The sequence below is a fragment of the Ambystoma mexicanum genome, chromosome 7q (assembly GCF_040938575.1).
Source record: "Ambystoma mexicanum isolate Mex_15411 chromosome 7q, UKY_AmexF1_1, whole genome shotgun sequence".
Taxonomy (NCBI): domain Eukaryota; kingdom Metazoa; phylum Chordata; class Amphibia; order Caudata; family Ambystomatidae; genus Ambystoma; species Ambystoma mexicanum.
The window spans coordinates 519,751,627-519,770,349 of NC_090941.1; the positions used below are offsets into that span (position 1 = coordinate 519,751,627).

Here is an 18,723-nt window from a genome sequence, read left to right on the forward strand (position 1 = left end):
AGACAACGATGTAGAAGTAGATATAATTGCAGCAGCTGGAACACTTGCGCCAAACTCGTCAGGCCTGCCACGACTGCCTCTCTGTTCCTCTCCACTCCACTCCGCTGACTTGTAGGGTTTAAGAGCAGAACTCCACCTTCAACGTAAGCAACAGTGAAAAAAGACTTGGTAAAGTGAGTGTCCAGGCATGACTGCCTCTCTGCTCCTCTCCGCTTGACATTTTTACTGAGCATCTATGATAAAGCAGACCTAAGTGTTCTCATGTGTCGGACATGTGTTCTTATTGTGATATGGCCATTTTAATGGCAAAGCCTAAGGGAATTATGTTCTTATGTGCAGGTACTAGCATATATTGGCAGAGCCATTTTAGACATGTTTTCTTATAGTAACATTGCTGCATTATGGACTCAATCTCGACTCTAACTCTTCATCTGTGCTGATCCTCCTCGATCTCTCCTCTGCCTTTGACACTGTCAATCACTCCATCCTCATACACCGTCTCCATGATACCCTAGGCATCATGGACAGGGCACTGGCATGACTTACCTCTTTCCTCTCTAACAGATCCTCCCAAGTTCAAATGGGTCCATTTCTGTCTTCCACCTCACTCTCTGCTTGGAGCGTCCCTCGGTGCTCTATCCTATCGCCATGGCTTTTCAACATCTACCTGGCCCCTTTGGCCCACCTGATCTCCCCCATCTTTCCTCACGTTCAGTGTTATGCAGATGACACACAACTCTCTTTCTGGCTGCATTCCCCCCTTTCAAATGTTGGAGTGCCGGCGTTGCAAGCTAATTGATGTAAGTTAGTGTAACAGAGGGGCAAGTCTTTCAGAAAGTTACCATGTGTCAGGCAGAATACAATGTCAGCTTTGGGAAGCTAAATTATCAAAATAGACAATGATGTAGAAGTAGATGTAATTGCAGCAGCTGGGACACTTGCGCCAAATACGCCCAGACTGCCACAACTGCCTCTCTGTTCCTCTCCGATCCGCGGACTCGTAGTGTTTAAGAGCAGAACGCCACCTTCAATGTAAACAACACTGAAAAAAGACTTGGTAAAGAGTGTCCAGCCACGACTGCCTCTCTGTTCGTCTCTGCATGTCATTTTTACTAAGCATCTATGATAAAGCAGACATAAGTGTTCTCATGTGTCAGACATGTGTTCTTATTGTAATATGGCCTTTTTAATGGCAAAGCCAAAAGGAATTATGTTCTTATGTGCAGGTACTAGCATATATTGGCAGAGACATTTTAGACGTGTTTTCTTCTAGTAACATTCCTGTATTATGGACTCAATCTGGACTCAAACTGTCCATCTGGCTGATCCTCCTCGATCTCTCTTCCTTTGACACTGTCAACCACTCCATCCTCATAAACAAATGCTCAGATAAGCTGAGCGCATAGGAATTCGTGCCCACTGATGACTGATCTTCTCCCACCAAAATCGTGTTCTACATGCCAGTATTTGCACATGCTCTTCACTTGCTACAGCATGCTTATTGTCCAGACATCATGTGCGACGGTGCGCAAAGCTGGGGCAGTTGTGTCTCAGATCACTACATACTTCCTTTTGTAAATGATAAGACCAAGGTCGGAATCACGGTGGTACGTGAATGGAAGAACCCTGAGGGGCCGGTATTTGTGCAACGGTGGCATAAGGTATGGGATACTTTAGTCACTGAGGAGGTTACTGCTTGTGTGAACAACCAACTACCTGGACAGCTACAAGAAAGTGGTTTAGGACCATTCCATGTTTGAGGTCGATTTAAAGGAGCCTACGTGGTTAAGCTTATGATTAAATAGCTGACTGCAGACAATTGACTAATTAAAGGGTCTAGATTGTGAAACCCTTGTCGGTGCAGTAGACAGGAATTACCATGCAAGGGGCGCCATAGACTGTGATGCTCATTTGAGCGCAGTGATTCTGTAAATTGGGAGACAAAGGAGCTTCGCTTTCAGTAGATTTATCGCCATAGCATGCATTCAAGTGCTTGAGATGGTTGTAACTAACCCCTGAAGAAGTTCTGCTGATTAACTCTGAGAATTAGGAACAAAACATGTTGGGCATAGATAAATAGGGGATTGTTTCTACTTGAGAAAGTATATGCATGTGTTTTTGCACATTGAGAGTTGTGGTGTTTATAAATTCAAATTTGCGAAGCACAGAACACTTTATATTCGCACATTGCACTTTATGGTCTTTTTTGCTGTAAAAGTGTTTAGATGTATGTGACTTTGTATTGTGGATAATCTATGCAGTGTTTATGGAGATGTGCAATAAAATTCTCAGGTCTAGTCCATTGGTGATAACAGTGATGTTCATGTATATGTGTAAGGGACTTCAATTTAGTCACTGCTAACAAACTGTCGCAACCACCCTTATAATACAAGAGGATAGGAGGTAAAATGCTTACTGTAAGAGGACCTGAACTGTGAAATAATCATCCTAATGATTGAGATTAGATTAGAAAAATTAAAAATTAAGAAAAGCTTTCACAACCTTGCTTTTCAGCCCTGCAAACTTTGAACACTGCGCAGACCTTCACTGTATCATTACCCTTATACCTTTAATGCTTTTCTATTAAATGCTCTGAATAACACCTAGTTGCTACTTTCCACCTCCATTTCCCCTTTCTCCTACTCCCACCCCTCTTTCACTATCACTGCTCAGAAGTGGCTCTGTTGTACTAACATAGTGTTATAAACAAACAAATACATGTGTATGGATCCTCTCTGATGTCTCCTCTACGTTCTGTATGTCTATATCTACGTCCTCTAGATCCTCCAGATACAGTACCACTCAGTATGTATTTATAACAAGGGGTTTGCCCACCTCATAGGTCTCTCTACTAATTCAATAAGAAATCTCTATGATCCTTTTATATTTGAAATGTAAAGTTTGAAAACAGGTACGATCCTCAAGATTGGAAGGTGCTAAAATGCCACAAAGCAGATAAACAAGTTGTATGTGGTTGGGGGCAGCGGGTGAACCGGACCAACAGAGCCACCCGTAAAGTCTCTGAAATGGTAACAGTACCACAACCAGACCTCGCTTCATTTTGTCCTTTTATATTTGATATGAGGTCTAAGATTACTAAAACATAAAGAACAATATCTACACCATAACTCATCTACTTAGCATAAATACCTCTGTTTGACAATATTCCTATCTGCTTAAATATCCCAAACTGTGGACTTTTCAGTAGGTGGTACTCCAAGTGGCACACTAAAATCATTGCCTAACCTTATTATCTATTTTTTATCTAACCCTAGCAATATTGTTGCCTTCTTAGACTTATATCCTCTTTACATTTAAAAAAAGAATGAAATGCCCATCCAGGGCAATAGCTTAAAATATGAAGTCTGTTCCTGAGTGTGATGTTGTAAAGGTTATCTTTGGCACATCAATTAGTTCTGGAGATCATTTTCTTCATGGCTGTGATTCTAATCGATACACAGATAGTTATGCATCTATCCTGACCGGGCCAGCTCACAAGGCTTCTGTTCCTACACTTGTCCATATTGTTGCCTTCTTAGACTTATATCCTCTTTACATTTAAAAAAGAATGAAATGCCCATCCAGGGCAATAGCTTAAAATATGAAGTCTGTTCCTGAGTGTGATGTTGTAAAGGTTATCTTTGGCACATCAATTAGTTCTGGAGATCATTTTCTTCATGGCTGTGATTCTAATCGATACACAGATAGTTATGCATCTATCCTGACCGGGCCAGCTCACAAGGCTTATGTTCCTACACTTGTCCATCTTGAGTGTATCTCTGGATTTTCTTATTATAGTCCCTGCATTTACCAAAATATCCATTACTGGTGACATCTGCGCCTGTGCTTGAGAGTAAAGCATAGGTTTGACACTATCTTCATGGGGCATGTATATTGCTTTAAATCTAAATGATAATTCTTGTCAATCTATCACCTTAATGACTCCTCCCTTAAGAGATTCGAGGTTATGGATCACTTTTTGATCACTTCTCATTTTGTCTGGTGGGTTCCTACTAGTATGCTGTTTAACTGTCTATAGGATACTCCGTTGTAGGTCTGGTATAAAAAACATATTTTACACGTGCAATGCTTAAATGTTTTCCAGCGCAATGACATCTCCCGACTGGCTCTATGGACCAGCATGGTAGTGACCAAGGTGGAGTCATTGGAATTTGGATCCAGGGGTGTTTTGCGGAGGACCTCTTCTCCGAGACTTCACAGGACCCACTATGGACAACGTACAACTATAGACACAATGTTGCAAGATTTCAACTTTCTGAGCACAGAGAGTTCAGCGTGGGAAGAATCATTTCAGTGGCATTGTTCTCCGACAAACTCCTGCTGGGGATGGAATGTTGCTAGTTCCTTACCTAGTGTGGTACAAGCACTGGAATCACATGTTGAAAACAGCAAAGAGCTGAGCGCAGCACAGGCAGCAACTGGTAGGCTTTGAGGGGATAGATTAAACCCCATGATGTGGGCCAGGCCAATAATAGCCAAACCCAGCTCCTTGAACCAAGAGCAGCCTCAGATGTAAACTGGAGGACAACCAATCACAGCCCACACCACATTACCAGCCCTGGCTGCAGACCCTCACGAGCAGCCCTACCAAGGGTGAGGAAGGAACCCACAAAGAAAGCAGTGTTCCCGTTAGGAAGTGCAGGTTATTGGAGAAGGTAGTGGTGAACAGTGAGATAGAGTTGGAGTGGGATAGGAGGAGTGATTAGAGGGTGTTGGAGGCAAGGGCAAGAGAAAGGAGGATCTAGTAGTAAAATCAGAGGAAGAGGTGGTTTCAGAAGAGGATGAGGTGGTAGTGACATCAGAGGACGAGGTATTCATGGGAGAAGAGGAAGTGGAGCAAGTGGAAGTACCAACAGGTCAGGGAAAAAGGAGGGCAACCCCTTAGATAAGAAGAGCAGGGAGATATGAAAAGGCTGGGTTGGCCCAAGTTAGGTTAAGAAGTAAGGAGAAGACGTCAAAGGGAGAATAGTGGTGGAGAAGTCAGGGTGGCGTGGTGGACCCCGGGACTAGAAGAGAAAATCATCCCAGATTTGAGAAATGGTCAAGTACCAGAAAATAGTTTTTGAGATCCCTAGGAAACCTCTAAAGATAATTTTTGAGATAGGACTATATCATAACCAGTGTGAAAAACTTGGTTCTTGTTTTTTTTTCATCCAGTTTTGTTAACATGTACATCTCAATAAAGAACTGAATATTTCCACCTGTGTTCAGCCTTCTGTGCATCCTACGTAGACCTCTGGACACCAGATATGTGGACAGTGTTTCTGAATTCTCTGTGTGACAGCATGTGAGTTTTTTGGCAAATATAACTTTTTGTAAGGACACTTGCGACGGCATATCACATCTTTTTAAGAGTGTTTGTACGAAGTAGTAATCACTATTCTACGTTTTGTGCTTAAAACACGTCGTCTTCCTAGCACATGGACAATAGGCTCTCGTATCGTACAGTGGCGCCCAAAAATGTTTGGGAGCCGCCATATATCTGTCATAGTCTGTGTATGTTGTTAATTATTTTTGTTGTAGAGAACACACCAGATAGTATTTCATGTTTCCTTTTCCTACATGCAAATGAAGGTCTGAAGTCGATTGTTCAACCAGTTTTAATTTCGTGCGAAATGTTTTATGATCAATTTTGAAATAGTGTTGACCTGTATACTAAAGGTGGTTGAGCAGAAAAGTCTCTCTTCCTTATGTTTCTTAATTTTAGACACCAACAATTGACTCTTTATTTTCAGATATGTTTGGTGAATCCTTTCCAATAGGATTTGTCTTTCCAGTCAGTCATGTGGAGGCTGTCAACTTTAAATGCAGACAGCTACACTTTCTAACCTCTAGGGAAGAAAGACTGGAATTGAAACACCCAAGAGTGGCCTCAGGAAGAGGCTCTTACACGTACAAGGCTGAAAGTCTGTGCGCTGGCAGACATCTTTGGCTGAGCATTGCTGTTTTCACTGTTCCATGGTGTATGTGGTGGGTGGGACCCATTTGTTGTTCCTCCACTACACTTTGCTCTGAGATTTATGTAATAAGAAATTATAATTGAAATAACACATCCATGTATATATTTATTTTCAATTTTTACATAGGGCCTCATTACGAGTTTGGAGGCAGCCATGCCCTTAATAAGGGCATGGCTGCCTCCAAACTCGGGTCCGGGTTCCCTGAATGGGGATATACCAGGCCATTCCGACCTTGGAGGGCCCGGTATTTCCCCATTCAGGGAACCCGGACCATCCCCATTTGAGCCCCCATAGGGCTCAATGGGAATGGGGAGCATGCTAACAACGGGCCCGTTAAGGACGGGCCCGTTGTTGGCATGCTGGGCCGCTCACGGGACCCGCTAAGGACGTCTGGTAAAACCAGGCGTCCAGAGTGTGTCCCGCGAGCGGACCTCGTAATGGGGCGGTAAGGGGTTAACGGCTCTGGCACCTTTACCGGCACCGTTAACCCCTTACCGCCCACCTCGTAATGAGGCCCATAGACTTGGAACTTATTTAGCTATCTATGTTACTGCAGTAAGATAAAAGGAGAGTTTGGGTCTTAGACCGTATGTCCCTAATTGAACCTCTGTGTCCCACATGCAGGAAAAGGACGATCTGAAGCGGGCAGAGTGCATGTTGGAGCAGGCAGACAGGCTTGGTTGCCGACAGTTTGTAACAGCCAATGATGTCGTCAGAGGAAACCCTAAACTGAATTTGGCCTTTATTGCTAATCTGTTCAACAAGTACCCAGCCCTCCAGAAACCAGAGAACCAGGACATTGACTGGAGCTCACTCGAAGGTCAGGATACATTTGATATGATGAAGCACCTGAAAGTATTAGTGGTTGAATGTGTTAGGAAGCGAGTGGCCAATGACCTCCATGCTTTTATATTGTGCACTGTACTGGTAGGCAGTCTATACGTGTATGCATATGTCTAAAAGATACCACAGACCACTTTGTTGTTTTTAGTTTTTTTTTTGCTTTTTTGCTCTGGAAAATGTGCAGTATATTTAATAGCAGTTGCCTAAAATTACCCCCATACCTAGCATTACCAGTTTAATTTTAGAAATGTTGTTTTTACAGATGAGGTCATACTGAAGAAAAATGTCTAATCAGGGTGAAACCGACACCAAAATAAAAATGTTATGGAAAAATAAATTAGCATAGCATATGTTAGATAAGTTAATGAGAAATTCTTGCAAAATAATAAACCTGGTGAAAAATGCTAAAATGAGGGGAAACTCTGTTGCCCCCATTTCGTGCACCTCGACCATCCGCCATTTTCTTGCTATTCTTCCAGTTAACATGTAAAAGAAGAGTGTATGTCGAGACATTTTCAAAAAACAAACAGAAAACATTTGCACACCTTTAAAAAAAGCGTTTTAAAATGTTATCAAAAATTAAATATTATCAATGGGCTTCTATTTTTCAGCAAGTATTTTACTCATTTTTGAGGCCTTATTATTATTGCCCATGTGCAAAATGCGTGAAACATTTTAAACTCCTTGCGTTTCATCATGGGGGGTTTCCTCTGATTCCTGCTTCCATACTTCAAGTAATCATACAATTTTCAGTCACACCAATTTTAATTACTCCAATTTTATAATTTCCAGAATGATAACAGTTCATTGTTTGTCACAGATACATTTTGGTTCAGACAACAGAAATGATTACTGGGCAGTTTAAAAATAAATAATATATATATATATATATATATATATATATATATATATATATATATAATGAAGTTCCAATGAGCAGGTATGGGTGCTAGGATCAGAAATGCAATCCGTTTAGCCTTGCCTGCATCTGATGGCTAGGACGGGGGTACGGCCATCCGAATTGGGGATGTCATTTTAGTTGTATGCATGCAGCAAACATCCAAAAATGAGGAGGCAGCATCTGCAATTTTTCAAATTGTACCTGATCCTGTGCTGTGGCTAATCCCAAGCGTTTACAGGACCATAATGCCAGGCAGTAGTTATCCAGCATCTGCGAATGGGTCCAGAAACGGGTCTTCACTGTGACACACAAACCCTTTGAATGACTGCAACAGTGAACTCATTACTCTTGTTATTAGTAGCAACTTCATTGAGGAATTGCTTTCCCACGCTGCTCTTGATAGTCTATCCAGAAAATTGAAAGAGCAATTGCATTTCTGTGTCAATATCGTTTATCACACATATCACACCTGGCTCTTACATTGTGCTCGCTATTAAACTGGATATGGTATTTTCTCCTACACTGTCACATTGTTAAATGCCAATTTTCTTTATAATACTACAGCACTTCATGCCATGACGATGGTACCATACAACACTTGATTGAGGAATTGCTTTCCCACGCTGCTCTTGATAGTCTATCCAGAAAATTGAAAGAGCAATTGCATTTCTGCGTCAATATCGTTTATCACACATATCACACCTGGCTCTTACATTATGCTTGCTATTAAACTGGATATGGTATTTTCTCCTATACTGCCACATTGTTAAATGCCAATTTTCTTTATAATACTACAGCACTTCATGCCATGACGATGGTACCATCCAACAATACCAACAGCATATATTTGGGTTGCAGTTGGGATTAACTATCTCTCTTTAAACATTCTAACATCACTTCTACATATTTAGCAAAGGGTCATCACAAAAGGTTGCTCGTTTATGGTTTAGGAAAGGCCCCCCTTAATGCATATGTTTTTAGAACAGCACGCGTGGATCTGAAACCCAAGACTGAAGGACAATCATTTTAGGAGCTTGTTGGCTAACTATGGGTGATATGCCGGCAGTTACGTTTCCCGCGGCCATTCACGCTGCTGTTTGGAGAACTACGTAGGATTGGGCATTTCTACGGTCACGATTTAATTAACTCTCGTGGTTGGTGTTATCTCACGGGACGAGTCCCACCGGGACACGGTTGAGAATTATACAGAGGCTAATAAGCAACCGATGTTTCCAAATAGAATCTGTGAGGAGGCTCCTCCTATTAAATCAGGGACTGCACGCTGCTTTATTGTTCTGGCGGGTGCGTGCCCCAAGTGATGACCCTCATCTGTGTTTTTTCACCGAAGAGAGTCACAGGAGATTGAACGTGAGCTTCGCTGTTGTATTCTACATGTCTCTCATTTTTTCCATCTACTTTCTACCCCACTTCGCTGGACCACAGTGCCCCTGAAGAATTTCTGTTTACTGGATAGTATACAGAAAGAAACATGTCGGGTTGGGGAGTGTATTGTTATTTGTGAACAGTTTGAAGCCATATCCGCCTGAGCCAGAAGAGATTACATTAATGAGGAATAGGCTAAGTGGCGTTAAATTTTATGGTTCATATTAATAATGGATCAAAAATTGTACAATAGGTGTTTTAGAATGTTTGATTTTTATTGATGATATGTTTGTCATTATTGAATGCATTTTTGAATGGATTGTGTATGAATGTGGTGTGGTTGTAGTGTGGTTGGTGGTGGTTTTTAGATGGGAATGTTGTATCAGGTCAGTCCAATGATGAACTGATAGGGTTGATCAATACAAATATAACTTTTGATACTAATATTGCTGTATGTTTTTATTATTGAAAAATCAGTTTTTTTAGTGATTTGTTTAATAATGTCAATAAAAAATATTTAATTATATTCGAGCGTCCACTGGGTTGAATTCAATTGCTTCATCTCAGGTTCTTGTTCATTGTTGGACGCTGGTGCTTGACAGTAGGTTTATGCACCGACAAATCAGCTTGACCTTGTAGGCATGGATAGTACACCAGCACCTGTTATTTGAACGCAATAGTACTCTGACCTTCTATGTTAATCTTGTATATGTTCATTCCAGGCCAGGTCACAGTACATAGATATCCCTGGTATCCCTTGTTACTCTTGTGTTTTGGTAACTATGGGTGAAACCGCCCACTGATAACCTTCCTCTGTAAAATGAAAGGGCTAGGCTGAAACAACTCTTAAGACTCTACTACCTTACTGCCATTCCAATTCATGGCACTTCAGTCCTTAATACAGTTGGAATCATGCACATAATGATTGCTGTTTGTATTGCGTTGGAGTGTCAGAGTCACTTTATCATTGTTTATTCTTTTGTCTGTTGTACAAGGATTTGCGAGCTGCTTACTGGATACCTTTGTTGAAAGGTCATGGTGTACAGCTTATTAGTGATGCCCTGCGTTAGGATTTTCGCAGCGGTAGCTAATTTTATATATAAACCATAGCTATGTAAACAAACAAGCAACGCTAGAATAGAAAAATGCACTCATCTTCTGAGGCGATATGCCCCTCGGTAGCTGGGTAACGGCCCGCTGCCCATGTTAAGGGCCCGAGCGAAGCATTTCGCCTCATTAGAACCCGTGTAGGCTGCTAATGGTTTTTAAAAAAAGAAAAAAGAAAAGTTTTTTCTCTCAGTCAACGGGATGCCTCCCGGGGTCCTGTCCATGGAGAGAAAATACTACACCAACATGGCCGGCATGGAACTGAAAGGCAGGGATATGGAGCCCCTCTTTCATTTCCATGGTGGCCACACTGGTCCAAGAGCTGCAGCGGTGGCTGGGGGTAGGGAGAGAGGGGGAACGGGGTCGGCGTGGGGAAGATGGCGAGCAGGGGAACCAGCCGTCAGGTGGCTTGGAACGTGGGCTGACACTACTAGTGACAGCCCGCGTTCCGAGCCCCTTGATTGGCTGGCGCCCCTGCGCAGGGTGCTAATTACTATTATGTTATTAACATTGTAACTTTCTCATTGATATTGTCTCCTTGTTTTTATTACATTTATATAGGTTGAACAGAATTTATCTGCAAAATGTAATTATTCATTATTTTCATGTGCTATGATCCGTTTTTAACAAAATGTTATTGTACGGATTGCATTTTTATTGCTTGTATGCAACTTTAATGAAATTTCTTGCAATAAAGCTTAAAATGAATGAATGAATAATATAGCAACTTGTTCATTTTCTGCAATATAGAATGCGGGATTAATCTGCTGTGTCTGTTTTTTAAGGTGAAACACGAGAAGAGAGAACATTCAGGAACTGGATGAATTCCTTGGGTGTAAATCCACGTGTGAACCATTTATATGGGTACGGTATAATTCTGCCCTGTATGTGAAACATGTACCCTTATTTACTGCAGGGTTGTGTCGAGATCCACTGTGAAGGAATAAGGCTTCTTCACCAGTGCAATGAGCCCTGAGACTCTTCTCTCGACTGGATGAAATAGTCTTATATTGCTATAAATGGATCTCCTACTGCCTATATGTTTCTGATATCAAGGCTTTAAGTGTGGGTGATAGGAAGTGATTTGGTGACCTTATATAGCATCAGAATCTGGCTTGACTGCCATCTTTGGTCCCCTCACTGCAGGAGAGGGAGTGTGAGAGCAAAATCCCTAAGCTGCGATTTAGCTTGAGGCATCCCCCTAATTGTTGCTTTCACCCTGCTGAATCACCCCATTTTTTGATTGTGTACACTTATGTGCACCCCGAGGAAAGAGGCTTCTATGGTCTGGGGTTGCGCCACTTAACCTATTTTCCCCAGGCGAGTAATATCACAGAGCTGGGACTGAGTTGAACTACCATGTTAGGTGGAGTATTATTCATATTTGATAGTACAGCTGTGGCAAAACCTGGAAAATAACCATTAGGCATTAAGACAATTGAGGCGCCCTCTGGAGTCAGAAGGTGTTCCCTAAAAGATACTGCATGATGATACAATGTGTCCAAATATGGTCATGGAGCTGGCCTCCTTTCTACTATCCCTGAGTGGTTGATGCCCCTTTCGGGCTTGTGTGTACGTCTGAGATGCATAAAGAACACTACTAGCTGGCTTCCTCACTGAAATCCACACACGCATGCAAGAGCTGTAGGCAAAGGCATGCCAGCTTTGAATGCTAATGCATGGCTCTAGTTGTCTATGCACTTCTCTGAATGAAATCTGAGACCCCCAACCCAGACTTAATTCCCCACAAGAGCAGAAGGCTTTGCATCAGTCACAGGACGATGTCTTGCGAAGAATTCCTGAAAGAAAGAAGACCTCGAAACAAACTGCGGATGAGGTGAAGCGCTGTAGAAGACATTACACAGGACGTTAGATAGGACTATGTTATCTCTTTGAAATAAAGGAGAGCCGGATTCAGAAACCACACGGACGAGGTTTGGAATAGCATGCACTTTATTTAGTGCGACCTCTCTCTCACACACTAGGCCAGAAGTGGCGTTTGTCCCTCTCCCCCTCCCACATCCACCCACGTGTTACCTCACACATGGCCTGCCTGTGGGGACCACCATCTCAGGTAAAGGAGGAGGGTGCTGCCCTGTAACAGACTCGGATGGGGCATCTCTGAAAGACTTTAGCCACCATATCCAGAACAACGTCCAGAGTGAGGCCAGTGGCGTCATGCTCATCTCATCCTCGACAGGGGTGGACTGGGAACCAAAAGAGGCCCAGGAAATAATTTTTAAAGTGGCCCCATATTACACATTTTCACCAAGCCCAACCCTTTTCCTAAGGGAAAATTTGGAAATGAAACACAAAAGTGGCCCAGAGTGCCGAGGCCTACCGGGAAATCTCCTGGATTCCCTATGTTGAGGGTTCGTCCATGCCCCCATGCGGTCCCGTAGCCCCCAACTAGCAAGGACAACACCTCACACACGTCCTTACTGTTCGGGCTTCCCGGTCGCTCTGCGCGGCCGGGAAACGCCCCGTTTATGTTGCACGCGGCGACGTGCAACGTCACGCCGCCGCGTGCGTGCCCGTCATCGGGCAGCGCCACACTCCTCCTTTTTCCAGGAGAACAAACAGCACACAATACAACTATGCACTGCACACGATACAACATAACAATAACATTTTAACATTCCCCGTTGTCGGAAACACCCCTTTATTGCCAGCCACCTGGGTCCCCTTACTCTAACAGTGATTACCACTACAGTATTCGGCCAAATGTCCCAAGTACGTAATCGGTGAGGCGAGCAGGTTTCCCTCGCCCAGCCCTCTGGGGTACCTCCTGCTCACCTCCGGCACGGGTGATCTGTCCACAGGTGTTGGTCTGGCCGGAGACTCAGGCAGGCCCAGTGTTTCATCAGTGTCCTCTGGGAGCTCCCCGGGGTCGGGCTCAGGAGGCTGGTCCGTTCTTTGATCCCGTAGCTTCTTGAAAAAGCTGACATTTCGAGTGACTGCAGACCGGCCGTCCGATGCAGTTATCATGGACCCCTTTACCGCGACAACGTCCAGCGGTTGTGGCTCATAGGGCAGAGAGAGCTTTCCATGTGGGTGTCTGTTGCGAATGAGGACCGCGTCCCCTGGTTCCAGTCGTTGTGGGCGAAGCCCTCTCCGAGCATTCTCCTGCTTGATCCGTGTTTTTCAGTCAGCCTCGACCTGCTGATCATCGATCACGCCCGGTTCCTTCTCCCCCACTTCGGGTAGCAACCCACGCGGGCACCGCCTAAACTTGACCTCCGCCGGGGCCACTCCAGTGGATGCGTGGGGCGTGGTGTGATAGACCCTCAGAAATTGGTACAACACTCTCTGCAATGGCTGTCCCTGCCCCTGGGCAATTCTAAAGGTCTTGTTGAGGGTCCTCATGAGCCGTTCAGCTTCACCATTGGCCCTTGGCCACAGGGGAGTGATCTTCCTGTGCACCACCCCATAGCTCACCAACAGCTCCGAAAAGCGTTCGCTCTGGAATGGTGCCCCATTGTCCGAGCACAACGTCTGAGGGAATCCATGGGCCGCAAATATTTTCTCCACGGCAACCACAACATGCTTGAACGCTACTGAATCCACAAATTCCACCTCTGGATATCTTGAGTACTCGTCAACTATTACCAAGAAGTGGGTGCCCATCGTGGTGGAGCCGAAGTCCGCATGGACGACCTCCCATGGTCGCGTCCCGCGAGGCATCGCCTCTATCTCCGGCTCCCGATGCAGTGGAGAAGCCGCCTGACACCACACACAGGCCGCCACGAAATCATCCACCTTGCGCTCGAGTTCCGGAAACCACACCTTCAGCCTTAGGCGGGCCTTGGTCTTGGCGGCACCCTGGTGACCACGATGTGCCAGCGCAATCATGTGGCCCACCTTTCGACTGGGGCACCACAATCCGATCACCCCTGAGCAGGAGCCCGGACGTTGAAAATGATAGTTCTTCCCGGACTTTCCATAGCTGCTCCAGCACAGTCCTGTCCTCCTGGGTGCGCCCTGCCAGGGCCTCCAGCACCGACTTCCAAGAGCCCTGCTGCATGGACTGCTTCAGAATGTTAAAACACTCATCCTCTGCTGCCGCCACTTCAAGCTCTTGGAGAGGCATGGCATTTGGTGTCGCCGCCTCCACTACCACCCGGACATGTTCTTCGGCCTCCTCTGTGCACGTGTCTGGGTCTCCTCTGCCGGGTGCCCCCGGGTGTCTGGAGAGGTAATCGGCTGCGTTATTCGCCCCAGGTCGATAGACCAGAGTGACCCCATACTCCAGCAGGGCGAGCATCCATCTTTCAATCCACCCGGGTGGCTTGGATGATGACCCCGCCAAGATAGGCAACAACGGTTTGTGGTCCGTCACGGCCGTCACCGGGCGTCCAAGGACATAGAGTCGGAAGTGCCGGCATCCCCAGCGCACCGCCAGTGCCTCCCGCTCAATTTGCGAGTATCGTTGTTCCGCCTCCGACAGGGCCTTGCTGGCGTAGGCCACTGGGCGGACACCTCCATCCGGGTCTACCTGGGTCAGGGCGGCGCCCAGTCCGAACGGGCTGGCGTCAACAATAATCTCTGATGGTAACATGGGATCGAAGAAGGACATGGTGTCGTCAGCCGCCAGGGCGCCTTTGATGTCGTCAAATGCAGCCTGCTCCAGTGGGCCCCAGTTCCAGATCGTGTCCTTTCTCGTAAGTGCCCTGAGCGGTTCCGACCTGGAGGCAAGATTTATGATAAACCGTCCACAGTACGTAACCATGCCTAGGAAGCTCCGTACCTCAGACACAGTCTCCGGAGGCTGCGCCTTCTTTATGTCCTGCACCTTCTTGGGATCAGGAGACAGTCCCCCCTCCTTGAACACAAAATCAAAGAACTCTATGGATGGTCGGAGGAATTCACACTTCTCCTTGTGCAGGGTGAGGCCCAAGGACTGCAGTCTCTCAAATGTCTTTGCCAGACGCCGCAGATGATCGACCTCTGTTCTCGCGAACACCAAAATGTCGTCGCTTATATTCAGAACTCCCTCCAAGTCCGCTAGGGCACCCCGGATTATATTCTGGAATACCTCGGCCGCCGAGGAGACACCAAAGCTAAGCCTCTTGTAACGGTAGAGCCCCCGATGTGTGGTGAAGGTGGTGATATATCTCGACTCGGGGTGGAGGACAACCTGGTGATACCCCGCCCTGAGGTCCAGTTTCGAGAAGAAACGAGCACCCTGTACCTCTACAATGATGTCATCTATCGTCGGGGTGAGGTGTCTTTCTCTCCTGATGGCCTTGTTTGGGAGCCTCATGTCGACGCAGATCCTGACAGCGTCGGGCTGCTTGGGTTTTCGTGCCACTTCTATGGGGAACACCCAGGGGGTGGGGCCCTCCACCTTCTCTATTATGTCCAGATCCACCAGGCTATCCAGCTCTTTATCCACCTGTTCTCGAAGGTGGAACGGCACCCTCTGATGCTTCAGGGCAATGGGCTGCACCGAATCGTCAATGTGTAGTCTCACAGGTTCCCCAACCATCTGTCCGATCCCCTTGAACAGTGCTGCGTATTTCTCCAACAAGTCATTTATGTCCTCCAAGTAGACAGAATACGCAAAAGTGACAATACCAAGGGCCTCCGCTGCAGCACAGCTCAGCAACGTGTTGGTGCTCACAGATGTCACATAGAACCGTGCTTAAATTTGCGAGCCGTCATGCTCCACCCTGGCCACAAACGCACCGTCCAGGGGAATCGGGTCACGACCACCAAAAGCAAAGATGCGGGCCCTTGGCGCAGCCAACTTGGGGGGTTGGTCCATCACATCATAATGTCCCCGTGCCATTACATTGACGGATGCCCCAGTTTCCACGAGGACCGGAACGGGAGATTGGTTCACCTCGATCACACACCTGGGCTGTCTCCTGTTCTTGCTCTTCAGGACCCCCACACTCGAGACAAAGAATACATTTTCTTCCTCGTCCTCCTCCACTTCCTCCACCTGGGCGGCCTCCTCGCTCTGATCCACCTGAGCAACGTTGGGCGGCTGACCCTGGCGGGTGAAGCTTGCCCGCCCTGGGCCTCACGGTACCAGCACAGGCGTGGCCGCCTTGCAAACCCTGGAGAAATGGTCCGGCAAGCCACACCGCCCACACGTCTTTCCTGCCGCCGGGCACTCTGCTGGGTGGGGCAAGTCGTATCCACACTTTATGCAAATTTCCCCTGCCCTTCCGGCCCTCTCTCGGGGGACACCTCCAGGCCTTCTGACACCCCTACCGCCGCGCCACATCGCACATACCTCCTCAGTCTTGATGGAGTGCGACCCTGCCTCCATTTTGGTTGCTCTCGCCTCTGACACCTCATGGCACCTCCCCAATTAAAGGATGCGCTGAAGCGTGATGCCTGGTTCTCGTAGCACCTGGCGCCTGAGCTTTCCTGATGAACACGCCTGGATAAGCATTGTCCTAATCATGTCCTCTGCATATCCCCAGGCGCAGGCTAAGGAGAGACGCCTCAGGCGTCCATAGGAGTCCAGAGATTCATCGTCCTTCTGCTTGGCCGATAGCATCACAAAACGCTCATAGTCCGCGTTGGCAAGGGGCAAAAAGTAAGCCTGCAGGGCAGCCTTCGCCTGACCGTATGATCCATCCCCAGGCGGCAGCGATTCAAAAATCTCTTGCACAGACGGTCCTGCCGAATACAGCATGGTTGCCAGCCTGGTGTCATCATCCACCACCTGGGCCGCTCGAAAGTACAAATCCAGATGGTCCACCCACCTTCTCCATCTGGGCCCTAGGCTAGATGGGGGGCCCGACACATCAAACTCGGGGATGGGCTGCAGAGTTGCCTGGGTACGCACCTGGGCCATGACTGGAAGTATTTGTGGAGCAACGGGCCCCGCCGCTGGCTGTACAGGAGGTGGAAGACCCTGAGGAGCCGCCTGAACAAGTGGAGGTTGCTGCACCGGCTGCCCCTGGGGTAGCACACGTGGCGGGGGTGGAGGAGGCCGCTGAATTGCTGCTGCGCCACCTTGGTCCTCAGTGTCACTCATGAGTCTGAGCGCACAGGCACCCCAGCATGGAACACCAGGGCCGCAACTCAAACTCCACAGTCACTACAACACCTTGTGATGATGAAGAGGGTGAAATCAGCATGGCCACCAACCTGTTGATGAAGATGCACCACCTTGATGATGAAGAGGATGAAACAGAGTGTATCCATCAGCCTGATGATGAAAGAGATGAGGATGAACTGTCCAGCCTACAAATGTTCCAAAAATTAGAAGAAAAAGAATGTGTGGGTCATGTAGATCCTAGGCCCAAAACCTTCTTCCTTGCTTCCACTCGACGTAGTAAACCCAAAGAAAAGCCAAAATTGAAAATAGGCATAGATTCCTGCAGGTATGCCTTCCTGCTGTCAGGGGTTCCAAAAATTAAGCTTGGGGCCGCTTCCGAGCCGAAACCGGAGCCTCGTGAAGTCCCACAGCTTGTTTGTCAAAATGGCCGCCAGCCGCGTGGGTAACGCACTACCCGCAGCAAAGAAACGAAATGTTGCATCCACCTCGTTTCGGTGAAAAATTATCTTAATAGTCACCGCCGGGTCCGGGCATCGTTTCCCCCACTCGTCGCCACTGTTGAGGGTTCGTCCATGCCCCCATGCGGTCCCGTAGCCCCCAACTAGCAAGGATGACACCTCACACACGTCCTTACTGTCCGGGCTTCCCGGTCGCTCTGTGCGGCTGTGAAACGCCCCGTTTATTTATGTTGCACGCGGCGACGTGCAACGTCACGCCGCCGCGTGCGTGCCCGCCATCGGGCAGCGCCACACCCTATATGCCATAGCAGAGAGCCCCCTATCTTGACCATGGCACCCTGGATGTGCCTGCCAGATGCTGTAAGAAGAGACCACATCACAAAATAAGACGGAGCCATCTAAGGAATGAGACTCTTGCGACTAACTTGGCCAACGACCAGAAACAGCATCCGCAATATTAGTGTGAGCATTAGATGGTTTAACTCTCCTTTAGCTACCATAAGTAAGAATGTAATCTTAAACCTGTTAACAACCACTGGTCAAAAAAGGGGTACAGAACTGGAGCCCTGTGTACATTGCCCCACCAGAGAACATCCACCAGTGTGGTGCATACAGGCGTGTGCCCCACCAGCTTGCAGCATTGTCATCTACTTCCAGGAGGCCTGGCGCCACTGTCACCTCTGGGCAGGAGCAGCCTCCTGCATCCCGTGATTTCAGCCCCTGCGCTGTGGTGTCCTGACAAACTGTTCAGAACAAACCGCAGATCATTCGCCCTCTTACATCAGCCTGATGCCCATATTGTCCTGATATAGGACAGCCAGTCTCGCACCATAATCCACAGGCGCCGAGAGCTACAACTGCAGGGTTGGCCATTTGTGTTTGTGGCTCCAATGACCAAGATCAGCCCGGGAAAGCCTTACCAGAAGGTTCTGCTGCTGTACGACTGGACTGCATTTTCTTAAGCCATCATTATGTTTACTATTCCTTTTGACTTAAATAGTTATCCTATTGCCTGTAATAATATTTGTG

The 18,723-nt window shown here is 46.9% G+C and overlaps 1 protein-coding gene across 1 annotated transcript in view; it reads left to right on the top strand.

Moving 5' to 3' along the window:
* Nucleotides 1-18,723, top strand: part of LCP1 (lymphocyte cytosolic protein 1) — a 343,090-nt gene that overhangs the window by 273,488 nt on the left and 50,879 nt on the right. The window contains exons 10-11 of the mRNA XM_069639280.1: nt 6,606-6,801; nt 11,001-11,079. Of these exons, the coding sequence (XP_069495381.1) occupies nt 6,606-6,801; nt 11,001-11,079 (275 nt within the window). The remainder of the gene's footprint in view (nt 1-6,605; nt 6,802-11,000; nt 11,080-18,723) is intronic.